The sequence below is a fragment of the Bombus bifarius genome, unplaced genomic scaffold, assembly GCF_011952205.1.
Source record: "Bombus bifarius isolate JDL3187 unplaced genomic scaffold, Bbif_JDL3187 scf7180000008022, whole genome shotgun sequence".
Taxonomy (NCBI): Eukaryota; Metazoa; Arthropoda; class Insecta; order Hymenoptera; family Apidae; genus Bombus; species Bombus bifarius.
Window position 1 is genome coordinate 111,598 of NW_022884395.1, and position 13,293 is coordinate 124,890.

Here is a 13,293-nt window from a genome sequence, read left to right on the forward strand (position 1 = left end):
TTCCCCTGGACTTTATACTTTTACGGAATAGATCAATACAATTCAAAAAAATGTTGAAAAGTTCAATTATCAATAAACGACAATAAACTAGTCCTACAATTGTAAATTGAAACAAATGTTCGACTAATTCGAAAAAAGGTAGTAAATCGATCCTAACCGCAGTGCAACTACACATATCGTAAATCACATTTTCCTCTATCTTGTAAAGACTGAAAAGGTTGTCGTTCCTTGCCTTTAAATCGCAAACGCCTCACACGCGACACGTCTCATTATCAATGATATTTCTTCGTCAATGGAAGTTTTTAATCGCTGTCTAGTAACTCGTAAATTAAAGCACCTATATAGCTAACAGGTTGATTTACGGATCTTAAATGTCGTTTGTCCTTTAGTCCGTTGGACAGACAAACATTAGTCTATCATATGCGTTGACGCGATAAATTGCCGAGCTTTGCCCTAGTCATCTTCTTTCCACCCATTTGGTGTTACGAGGATGATTTACACACTCGAACCGCCCTTTGTAAGCACGTCTATCTTTTCCCTTTCTTCTTCATGGTCGCGAATATTATAGGAAACATAAAGATTTCCGGTCCCATTGTAGATCATAATGTATGAGATGGCGATCGATAACATATGTGTAGTTCGACGATATTTGTAATTTCTGAGTTTTCCGTGACTTTGAAGGCGATTTTTGGAATTTCTAGAATTTCTAGATTCTACTTCCTAATCTCTAGCTTTTGGTTTTCATTTCCTAATTTTTTATTGTTAGGCTCATGTCAAACCATGATAATCTTCGAGTCATTCTACGAATAATATCGTTAATTACAAACATATAATTTTATCATATTAAGAAATAAAATTTATGAAAATTATTATTTCCCCTTTTCTAAAACTATGTTCCAACTCTTTCGTAAATTTCGTAATTTCCCTGTTGAAAAATTGTTAGGATTTTAACAAATAACTTACAATTAGAATTCAGTTTGATGAAATGTATCTTCGTGTAAATTGTCTCGCGAACAAAATATTCCTAAATTAGCTACCATTGTAACGTGCATAAATATAGAAATATAAACAGTGCGCCAGTTATTAATTTACTTGCAAACAGCAGGCAAATTTCTTGCAGAAGGATCTTGGATTGCAACCAACTGCTGCGACCACCATGTTTCCCTCGTCAGTTTCAATTATTATCAAGTAGCGTTATCCGATTCCCTGAATGCGAATAAAAGAAGACTCGCGAAAGAATTCGACCAAAGGTCGAGACAATTTTTTATTTTTGCCAGCTTCGACGTAACGATCGAGTAATTTTGTGGGCGTTTTCTCGAATAAAACGATGTGATCGGTGATGATCGTCTAACTTTATTTAGATCCTTGCGCTTTCACCATCCTTTTTCTTTTTATGAAATGACATAGATGAAGATCACAAAAAAGAGATATGACAGATACAGTCTAGTGAATTTTTTAGATTAACGATCTTACTTTACGATCAAAAAGGAATATCTTTAAAATTGTCTACAATGTGAAAATATATGTTTTATTCCAAGATCGAATAAAAAGACAATTTAGCAACATTAGCATTGATCGGTAGCATTCGTAAATTTGAAAATTGTCAACTATAAAAATTGGAAAAATGTGTAATGGATAAATAACTTACATCTTTGGATCAAATAAGTTGTCTCTATTTTTACCTATATTTACCTGTATCAAAATTAAAAAATCAACGAAATTGTACTTGTATTATAGTATTTCTCTTTTGTAATCTTAATTTTTTCTTCGATTCGATACAAATCCGAGAAACTTTCTTTCGCTTTCGGTACGTAAGAAATATATTTCCTTTCAACATCGAAACAAATTGAAGAACATCGACGTTGCTTCATTTTTAACTCTCGACTCGAGGCGAAAGCTTAATTTGTTCGTTCGCCAATTCCCATTTTTCACTCGACTCGCGTTTAAATGCGATGCAAACACGAAACCCTTGCTTTCTACCGTCTAAAGCAGCCCGAACCTACGCTTTGTTTCCAGACAAATGAATCGTTTGTTTGAGCAATTCCTTCGGGCTATTTCGCAAACCGTTAAGCACAGATTCTTGTTCCACAAAAATAGGCTTGCCGCAACATGTTCCACCGCGCGTGGACAATGCTTGAAACATTGTGTAGATCGAATATCCCACCTTTTTAGTGTGTTTCGTATCTCAAACTTCCCCTCCTTACACGATCCCTTTCTTAATTTTCAAACATTTTACGTTTCGTTACTTTCCATCGAATTCTCAATCTTAACTTTCTACTTTGTGTTTTAACTTGTTTTTATTTCAAAATGATACTGACGTATATATTTGCATATATGTTGGGTATTTGCCTAATTTAAACGTGCTTCCAAGTCATCAGAATGAATACAATTGCGAATGGACATTCTTAAACGTTTAGAATCCTTTCGTACGTGGGAAAAATAAAAAATAATAATCTTTGCCTAGCCTTGAGAAATTTATTCCTCAGATTTAATAAAGCCAACATTTTCGAGATGATAGTTCAAACGAATTTACGCGAAAGGAAATAACGAACACTTTGTTCGATATTCGCAACACTTTTTCCTACTAAATCTTGCTCAAATTTTGATATATAAATACTTTGTTCTTACAAAAAGAAAATTTGTTAAATTGCATCCTAAATTTCTTCGAAACGAAACCAACGCGTTAAAAGGAGAACGTGCGATTACTTTCTCTATCATTTTGCTTATAACATACGATGTTCATTCGTGTAACAACCTAAGGAATGTGTTACGCAGAAATCGGAATGTACCGCGATCTGATTGTGTCGGAAACTGAAGCGTCGGAAAAATGGCGAGAAGGAGCAAAGTAAGGAGGATAAGTTACGAGATTTATGAGATAAAAGGCGAATCCGCTAAGGAACGACGAAAACGATGTAACCCCCTTTGCAGTTGATGTTCGTGTTAAAAGCGATTCCTCGATGTGACTAACAAGCACCGTACATATTCTACTTATTTCATTTGTGGTGAATATTAGGTGAAGTAAAAAGTTCTGAGCGCTTTTTCGCTTTATTTCGACGATGAAATTAACATAGTCAAGATTATTCGATTTAGATTAAATATGCGCCGTTTTGTTCGATTACTTTTGTCCATTTTGAAGGCAATTTCATAATTCCGCGGTTGAAGAAGTCCTCGTCCCTATTGGTAAAAAACTTGACCAGCTCATTTTCACAAGCCTCTCTTGAGGCCAGTTTTGTACCATCAAGAAAATTTTGCAAAAACTTAAAAAGGTGATAATCGCTTGGTGCCAGGTCTGGACTGTACGGCGGATGCGATAGAACCTCCCAGCCAAGCTCTCGGAGCTTCTGACGCGTCGTTAAAGATGTGTGCGGCCTGGCGTTGTCTTGATGGAACACAACACCTTTCCTATTGGCCAATTCTGGCCGCTTCTGGTCGATCGCCTGCTTCAGTCTGGTCAGTTGTTGACAATAGAGGTCCGAATTAAGTGTTTGCCCCGATGGGAGCAGCTCATAATGGATGATTCCCTTCCAATCCCACCAAACACACAATAAAACCTTCTTGGCCGTTAATCCACGCTTGGCGATCGTTTGGGCCGGCCCACCGCGATTGGACCACGATCTTTTTCGGCTGTTGTTCTCGTATGTGACCCATTTTTCATCGCCAGTCACCATCCGCTTCAAAAATGGGTCGATTTCGTTACGTCTCAACAAAGAATCGCAGGCATCAATTCGGTCCAAAAGGTTCTTTTGCGTCAATTCATGTGGCACCCATACGTCGAGCTTCTTCTTGAGACCAGCCTTATGCAAATGGTTCCAAACGGTTTTCTGGCTAATCTTCAGTTCCTGGGCAATGGAATAAGTGCTCACATGCCGGTCCGACTCGACGATTTCCATGATTTTATCCACATTTTCGACGATTGGCCTACCAGAGCGTGCCTCATCTTCGACGTCCATATTACCAGAACGGAATCGTTGGAACCACCGCTTTGCTGTTGCATTCGATACTGTACTGGGTCCATAAACAGCACAAATTTTTTTGGCCGCCTGCTCCGCCTTTTCACCTTGGTCGTAGTGGTACTGAAGAATGTATCGAATTTTCTCTTTTTTTATCTCCATTTTCGAACGCTGTAACACACAACTGGCTTCACCGAACACAAAACTGACAAAGAACCTTTTTGATGCGTAATATCACCTTGAAATCGGTGTATACTATGACTCGATGCGATGTGCACATCGTGAGATATGGCTCACTAAAGACATCTAGCGAAAAACGCTCAGAACTTTTTACTTAACCTAATATAAATACGCATAGAGACGGCTGAGAAAAGTGTACTATTTTTTGTTTTTTCCTTTTAAGCAAAATTTTCTATCATGTACGACTAAACGCGAGTTTGAAAACTCATTACTTCGATACGATATTACAAATAATATTATTCGAGTTATTTACTACTTTAGTGATTAGTATGAGATGATAATTGGTTATTTTAGGAGAAAATCGGTTTCGTAAGATAATTTCTTTTAATTAGAATTTTAATTGAATTACAATTAGAAAACATTATTTTTTAATTGACAATTATAATATTTTTTTATTTACTTTTTAACTGTTCTAACAGTTAATAAGCTAATAGATGAAGGGATACATCTGTTCATTAACGTTGGATTTATGAACGATTTCGTGTCAGTGTTAGACGCGGCAAAGTGGTCGTAGTTTATAACATATTTCTGCGGATTGCGAATTTTAAGAGGTATTTTTGTGCAAAACACGTGGCGCCTGGAGATACGTTATCCGTATAAACGTTTATATTCGCAGTGTGCAACAACTGCTAATCTCGGTTCGGAAAATATACAACGAGCGTGGAGTATTTTTCGAACTTTCAACGTTGAAAAGAAACTCGTACCATCAGACCATACACGTGCGTTTCAACTTCATACGATAAACTAAAATTAAAGAAAATTCCCTATTCAGACAGAAGAAAATACTAAGACGAAAGTTGAACGCAGAAGAAGGAGGAAGAAAAAGCGACGTATAAAATAATCTGTGAAAGAAATAAAAATACTTGTTCAAAAAGAAACATATAACGAGATAAACTTAATATTCAATATACACAGGGAACTAGGAGACAAATGTTTACGGCTGCTAAATAATCTAGGAAAGATTAATATATTCTTCGTTTATAGAAAATAAAAAACATACTAGAACGGGAATATAATATATCCATCCAAACCAGATGTCAACACGAGTTTCACGATTTTCACAAGAATATATAAACGAAATGCTTTTAGAGGAGTTCCAGCAAATTATGCGGAAGCAGTCTGGAGAATGTGTCGAAAGTGCGTGTCGTTTCACCGAGAAATCCTTGCGACCAGCTATTTCCGTCCTGGTCGCGGCGGCGTCTCCCCGTGTTCCAACACCCCCACTGAAGTCACGCAACACGTTCCAGCATAAGGGCTCTCATAAATATCATCTGATGCCTTTGGCCGCGGTTGTCGCCATCGCGTGGTGGCCAGTCTCTTTCGTTTTCTAGGTGGGAGCGCATTCGTGCGATGGAAACGCGCCATTAAGCTGATTGGATTATTAGAAGGTGAAGAAATGGATTAATCATTGGCATATATCGCATAACATTCACGGTTCGACCAATGAAAATTATCAGAGAATTGTTAAAAGTGGAATTTGGCTCGATATTCTGGCATTATCGACCAACCTTTTCTTTAAGCATTTTGACATATAGGTGTCTTCTTACAATGTTGTTGGTTTAAAAGAGAGATTATGACAGTCACTTGACATATTTAATGTTACTAAAATATGACTGCTCTTCTTGCAGCAGCTTGTCTCACCAGAAATATCTTTAGTTTCCTAACTGTAAATATATATAACCTTGTGAAAAATTTGAAAATATATGAGATATGTGTAACATATAAAATACACAAGATAATGAGAGTAATTATATATGAAAAAAAATATCTCTGATTTTAAGTGTAAAACAAATCTAGAGAAGATGAAAATATTTGTTAGAAAAGAAGATTCGACAAATGGATACCACGAATGCCACATACTAGTTATAACCTAATATAATCGCTTAACAAACCTAGAAATTACCTAAACTCACTCTATCGACCACCATTAGCCCCATCTCGTTTACTCGATCGGTAATATTAGATACTTGCATACAATGTAATCCCACAAATAGTACAATCGTTGGTTTTCGTGTACCAGATGAAGATAAGAAAATTACCTATTGGCAATTGATCAATGTTGAACTTTCCCTTGTTTTATCCTAATTTGGAACTATTTCCATGAAGTTTTCTATTCCAATTTTACGAAATTCCAATATAGTACGAATACAATACGATAGGTGGAAGAATGATGCATGAAATGAACAGGATTTTGTAACTTAATAAACAAAGTAAATTGGTGTTTTAATCTTAATTTATGTTCTAGATTCTAGAAGATCACGAGTTTTATAATTGTATATTGATAGTGCTATGTATATGACGAATTAAGTGTTGAGTATTTTACGTATCTGGGTCAGAAGAGAATACGTAATAAGGAAAAACAACTCGTTTTAGAATTTCTACAAATGTCCTTCGATGTGATAATCGATAGACTTATAGATATTAATACGATGTATGTAAACGGATCTTGAGGTATCTCGTATTATTTATAATTTTGGAATAGCGATGAAAAATAATAAATTGAGATATTTAATATTATTTTGAGACCTAGCGCAAGTGAATCTATCAGAATCAGAAGAACTGATCAATTTTCATATTATTTTAAATAATTAGAACTTGAGAATAATTATATCAATTGTTAATAATACCAATTCTTTATAAATGATTATAACTTTATCCTGTAGTAAGATACGCGGGAACAAATTCCTTTCTTAATTTCACTTTGAAAATAGAAGTAGTCGACACAAATTAGACACATCAAGGAGAAAATCTATATATCGTGTAGATAACAAACCTATCCTACAAACTCAGAAGCAAAATACTACATAAATTAGGAATTCTTAAACACAACCTATCTTATGTTTTTCTATGGAATATATAGCCTGGGATACATATATATAGAAGATGGTAGAATACAATGTAAATATAAATATTTTTTTCACCATCTTCCAAATATAAAGCAAGTTTAATTTTAAGAATCCACAACTCTTATATAAACATAAGAACACACGATTTAAAAATCTATTGCTCTACAGATACTTCATGAAATTCTCTTTTATAGGCGTACATTTATTTCAAAACATTCCCAATCTTCTAAGAAAATCCTTTTTTATCCTTCTGCTACTTACATCATTTTTACCATTCCACTTACTATTGCTCAATTACCAAAAACGAAGCTATACGATAGTTGGTAAAATACCTTCGGCAAATTTTTGGTCGAACGACATATGGGGAATTAAGTTCCGCTACGTTCGATCACTTTATAAATACTCGACGGAAACAGATGTCGACGACAAGTGGAAACGACACTGGCCGCGTACAATGTATCAAGCCGGTGTCAAACTGACGTTCGTGTGCTCGCTCGCGCTTTGAAACCAACGCGCGCCATTTCGTTGTGATAGCGAGGCATCGAGCTGGATCTGTCAGTAATTGCCTCGAGTCGTGAACCGTTATTGTCAGGCAAACGTTCCAGCGATCGTAAAGATCATTCGGTAGGCGATCTTGAAATATAAATTTACCGACGTAGAGAACGCGTTCGCCGCGTGCCACAGTGCCACGCCACGGTCTTTTCTAACCCGTGTGCAAATCCGCAGGAAGTGAACGCGGTCGGGAGACGTGGGTGTAGTGTACTGTGTATATGTACGTGTGGCCACCGTTTGGCATCGTACCAACCCGCGTTTCTGGTCTCTTAAGCAAGAAAACGAGACGATACGGAGAACAGGATACGCTTTCGAACGATCTTACCAAGCTTTTTAATTGGTAAAATTAATATCTTTCGGCGATTTCATTTTTTTTTTTTTTTTTTTTTTTGGAAATAGGCAACTTGGTAGAATGAACGAAGATGATTGAAATGGATAAAAGGAATTCTATGTTTGGGAAAATGTGATTGGTGTGATTGGGGTTAGGTTATGCGCTTATTTGACAAAGATCATATTTCTATCTCTCTATTTCGAAGATTCTTAAGATTCCTAGGACTTCTATATCTTATTTTCTTAATTTTAGGTAAGTTCCTCTCTTATTTAACTTTTATCATAACTTCTTCTTCAAATTCTATTAATTCTTACATAATTGTGAAATTCGTACATGGTTTTGTTTGTATGTCTGTGCACGTAAAATTGTATCATTTTCCTTAATTCCTTTCTACTTTTTCAGCATTACGAAAGAGGATTACTTAATCTGAAGAAGAAAAATGGCGTTCCAGTTTCTAAGGACGGACGAACAAACTGAACGAACAGAGATATATGAGAATATGGTTGAATGGATTCAACGATAGCTTCTGTTGTTTCAACCTGACGAATCCCGTGGCTCTTGAGTGCTTTTCGGCACGAGGAATTCGTAAATATTTCGCTCATATGCTAAAATAAAGCGCCTCGTAGAGTGTGTCAGGTCTTGTAAGCCTCGTTCGCTTATTCATCGGTTGTTATATTGAAAATCGAGATCTCCGATAAAATAACTTTCACCAGTTGATATATTTATCATTTTCTTATACATGCTAAAACTGCTGGGGTAAACAAAGTGACTAATTCATAATATTTCATCGAAAGTTTATAAATTGGCAGTGGTGAATTTTTGGAAATTTGAATAATATTTTTAGTAAAATATATCAATAAGAACTTATTTTTCATTTTACAAAATTTACATGATATGCAAATGATTCTAATATTAAAATACACAAAATATCTTAACAGATTCGTTACTATATGTTCGTGACGTAGTTTATTGGCATACATACGGTGAAAATGTTTACACTTGTATCACATAATAATGTTATACTTTAATTTCACGGTTCTCTAACGTATGTTTCATGTTTTAATCAAGCCTCATAGTCAAACAAGATAATCATATCCATCACTCATACGTAAGAAACAGCTATGTATACGATTCAATAAAATTCTTACAAAAGTTTCAACTGTTCTACTTCGTTCCATAAATCTGTCCTGATATACTATCCTTCAATAAATAAACTATATTTTTACACCCGCACTCGCAGAAGTAGAAAAATAAAAAATACAAACACAAATACATGTGGGAAACATGAAAATATCCTACCGGTGTGGAACTATTTTAACATTGTTTAAAATTCGCGTGAAAACAAAAAAAAAAAAAGAAAAAAGTGCGGCACGTGAGATACGATAAGAAATATTTCCATAAATTACAACGATAAATTGCTCTTGGTTCTATTTTATCTGGAGATTTGCACAACGAGTCACGAGTACACGCGACCGTTCTATGTACGAAGACTTGGAGTTGGAAGCAAGAGAACAGATTAAACCTATCACATTTCACGATATTGTGTTCTAACCGAGGCTTAGATCGATCCCCAGGAGGCTTTTCAAACTTCCACGGAAATCACGACATCCTTTTAATGGCGCAAAGATACGTTTGATCGATATTACGACCTGTATTTTCGTTCTACTTAAATCTTGGCAACTTATGCAGCGGCCATAAACGCAATGCAAGAGATCTGTCAAAGGAGAACCGCACGCGATTCGACTATATTCTATTTGTTACATTACTAGAATATTGTATTTACACTTATAAATAGGCCTCTCAAAATATAAACTGATCAACTCCACTATCTATTAATTTCTTAATTTTTTAAGTACACCGTTAATAATATAAAATGATTTAAAATAAGAAAAAATAAATACGATGAAAATAATATAGGTAATCATAAACTTCAATGTAAATTTAATAAACAGCATTTGAAATATCGTCACTTTTCTGGGCTTTTTAATTTGTAGAGTTGATCAATGTAACTTCCGAAGGGTCAAATCCCAATCGAATTCGAGCAAATACAATGTATTTGCATTTCAATAATAACTAGTACATTGATATAAAACTCGTGTTTAACAGGAAATATAAAATACTGAATATTATAAACATTAGATCTATTGACTTTTCATGTATAGTTATCTAAACGTAAAAGTAAACGTTCATGTTATCAAAGATATTGAAAAAAATCTGATTATTAGTTAGTTAGTTTGACTAGTTCTAGTGCAAATATTATGAAATTGAATGTATTATTAAATTAATACATATGAAATATTATTTTACTAATAAGAAGTTAGTTTCTTTCACATTCTTTCAAACATCACACATTTAATCAAAGTAGTATCGACGTGAAACAATGCACTTTCCTAGCGATGTAAGAGTTATCAATATCAGAAATAAAAAATTCTATATGTGAAATGGTGGTGTTATTTTAACCTGTCATCATAACCATATTTATGTATATCCTTACATATATATATTTCCAGCAACTTTCATCATAATTTTTTCAAAATTCACACTCATATGTCTAAGAAAATCATACGACTAATTTAATCATTCATTGTGACCAATAATGACATTTTTTTAAATTTTTAATTATAAATATGACAGATGGAACAAAATTTAATAGATGATATTAGGTTTCAAAGAAACGATATTTCATATGCAACTAAATGTATCAAAATATCGTAGCATTATCTTAATATTTATACATCACAGAATTAATAAATTATTAATCTCATAATTACTCATCACCCACTTATTTCGACCACCAATTAGACGATGCGTTAAATATAATCTTTATCTCGGATGTCTGATTCAAACATGGACGTAAGTTTCGAAAGTTTAAATGGCGTTGGGCGCGTAGCGAGAATACAGTTGGAACGCCATCTGGAATCGTTGCTTCCGGTATTGAGCAGCAGTAGAATGGCAGTTGCGCGCAAAAGTCTGTTTATTTACGTGCTGTCGATGATTAATTGATCGCGAAATCGCGTCTACAAGCGATATCCGATGAGTGAGTTCAATGGAAACGAAAACGAGATGGTGTAGAGGTGAAAACATAATTAAACAGATTCGCAGAATATAAAAGAAAGAAAACGCTAGTGAATGTCGTGACTGTGGAATTCAGCCTATCGTCATCGTTCTAACCTATTTCACGAAACATCGTATTCTTCATTCTGGAATTTTCTGACGCGCTGTCAACGTTTGTTTGCCAACAGTGGTTCGGCATGATGCCATGTTCCCGCAAACGCTGAGCACGGAACCGTGCAAAATTGTTACCATGGCTGACGAAGTACTGCCGGCGAGTTTAGAAAAGCTCGAAATTGATCGTCTCTCATCGAGCTGTCCTCAGTAAGCATTTACCGCCAGAAAGCTCATTTAAAGCGCCTGCTCCTCGCAACTGTCCTATTCCAGTGCCTCGAACATTCTGAATTCTATCGTGTGCGCTCGTTCGATGTATCGGTTCGTTGCGGTTTTGCGACTCAATCCATTTTCAACGCGCGGTCAAGGTCTTCGGTTGAAACCTTACCTCGTTTCAAGAGTTACGCGACAATTTCTTGTTTACTCATCGTATGCGTGCATCTTGGTGATTTGATTTATTAATGATGCAAGCACTCGTGAACACGCATTTTAATGATCGTTACTTCTTGTACTCGATGCTGCGAAATAATAACATCGACTATGATCCGTAAGCAAATGTTTACACATATTTCGAGCAAGTTAAAGGGCCTCCACACAGAGTCATCTACATTTACGAAATATTGCTCCTTGTTAATTTACGCGTTAATACGATAAAGGAAACGAAAATAGAATACAAGTGAAGTGTAATGATTGATGTTCGTCAAAATGTGATAACGTGGATTTATTAAATCTTAAATATAATTTCATTCAATTAGTGACCCATTTTATCGTGGCTTCGACATGAATTCACGTAGTTGGATGCTATTGCATAAGCGACCGAGTATTAAACGTTTACCAATATCCGATTCAAGGTTACGTGGCAAGAATGATGAATCATCGCGAGATGATTTTAAATCATCATATAGTTAATGTTTTTGTAATGTTTTCAAATCTCTTTCTCGACAAGATTTTATTGAATTTTATTTACGATATACGAATGTTGAAAGGATTATGCGTTCCCAATAATTATTTTTATTCGTCGTGATGTTAATTATCAACACTGCTTTCTATTGTTTCAGTATTACACCCACTGACAAAGCGAAGCCGTCAAATCCATTTAGAACAACAAGTAAAATCGTCAGTTCTGATTGCAGTCATTTATTTCGAAGACGATTGATACCTGTCAAGCCAACATTAACCACAAACAGTCCCAGAGGCGTTAAAAGCACAACGAATTTTAAACCATCAAAAAATGAAAGAGTACTTGATAAAAATAAGAAAAACTCAATAATCAAAGAGGCTGTACTAAAATTAAATAATATTGGCACTAATTGTCTTAGTGATAATGTAGCAAATACATTGATTAAAGAAACATGTAAATTTAATATTTCTGGTAAGAACTCAAAGATTTTTGGCCATGGTACGGTCACAAAGGACTTTAAAACGCTAAATATTAGTGAAGACTCTAGACAAGCTAAAGACGATACCAGCATTCAAGATAATTATCAAGTTAATAGTTTCCAACGTGCACGTAGTAATACGATGCCAAGCTTAAAAAGAGGGCCTGGGCCAGGTGGAGGCAATAACAATAATAATAATATTAACAATAATAATAATAATAGTCAATCAGAAGCTGCTGGCTCAACTGGTCAACCTTCAAGTTCAAATACATGTTCAGTACAAGCACGAATATCTCCACCTTCATGCGATGTCACTATTGACGAGCTTGCCAGCTACTTCGAGGAGTTTGTTCATATTCCAAAGAAGATGTCGCACATGGCAGAAATGATGTATATTTAATTATAATATATTGAATTGTAACAGACAGATTTCTTATACGGTTTTTCAATGACTAGCATGCAATGCAATGTTTATGCATGATTACAAGTCTAAATACTGTATGTTTGCTACAAATCCAATTTAATTTGGTACCTAAATTATATATAATATACAATAAAACAAAAATAAAAAAAAATCTGTGTTTTTGTAGAGGATTACATTTAAATAGTTTTTTTTTTCTTTTTTTGTAAAAATGGTAAAAGAGAACAAAGATGATAATGTATTCATTTTAAAAAGCCATTTGTGTCAAACTATTTCATTTAGTTCAATGAAAAGATTTTAATGTGTTTGTTTTTTAAATTTTTGTATTATGAAATGAAACATTGGTACTAGAATAAATTCCTTGCAACTAACGTATTGTATTATTAAAACTCCCAACTTACTTGTGCGT

At 34.7% G+C, this 13,293-nt stretch overlaps 1 protein-coding gene and 1 long non-coding RNA gene across 3 annotated transcripts; both read left to right on the forward strand.

Moving 5' to 3' along the window:
- Window positions 1-7,285: 7,285 nt before the first annotated feature.
- Window positions 7,286-9,074, forward strand: LOC117207124. Its single transcript, XR_004487470.1, has 2 exons — window positions 7,286-7,928; window positions 8,322-9,074. It is a non-coding gene; the product is annotated as an uncharacterized LOC117207124 (long non-coding RNA).
- A 2,059-nt stretch (window positions 9,075-11,133) lies between these two features.
- Window positions 11,134-13,253, forward strand: LOC117207121 (putative mediator of RNA polymerase II transcription subunit 24). 2 transcript variants are annotated; one of them, XM_033447019.1, is made up of 2 exons: window positions 11,134-11,294; window positions 12,143-13,253. In XM_033447019.1, exons 1-2 carry the CDS (start codon window positions 11,179-11,181, stop codon window positions 12,861-12,863), a joined length of 837 nt encoding a protein of 278 aa, XP_033302910.1. In that variant the 5' UTR covers window positions 11,134-11,178; the 3' UTR covers window positions 12,864-13,253. The 2 variants fall into 2 exon arrangements, with proteins under 2 accessions (XP_033302910.1, XP_033302908.1); XM_033447017.1 differs by lacking the exon at window positions 11,134-11,294 and adding an exon at window positions 11,321-11,631.
- The last annotated feature ends 40 nt before the right edge of the window (window positions 13,254-13,293 follow it).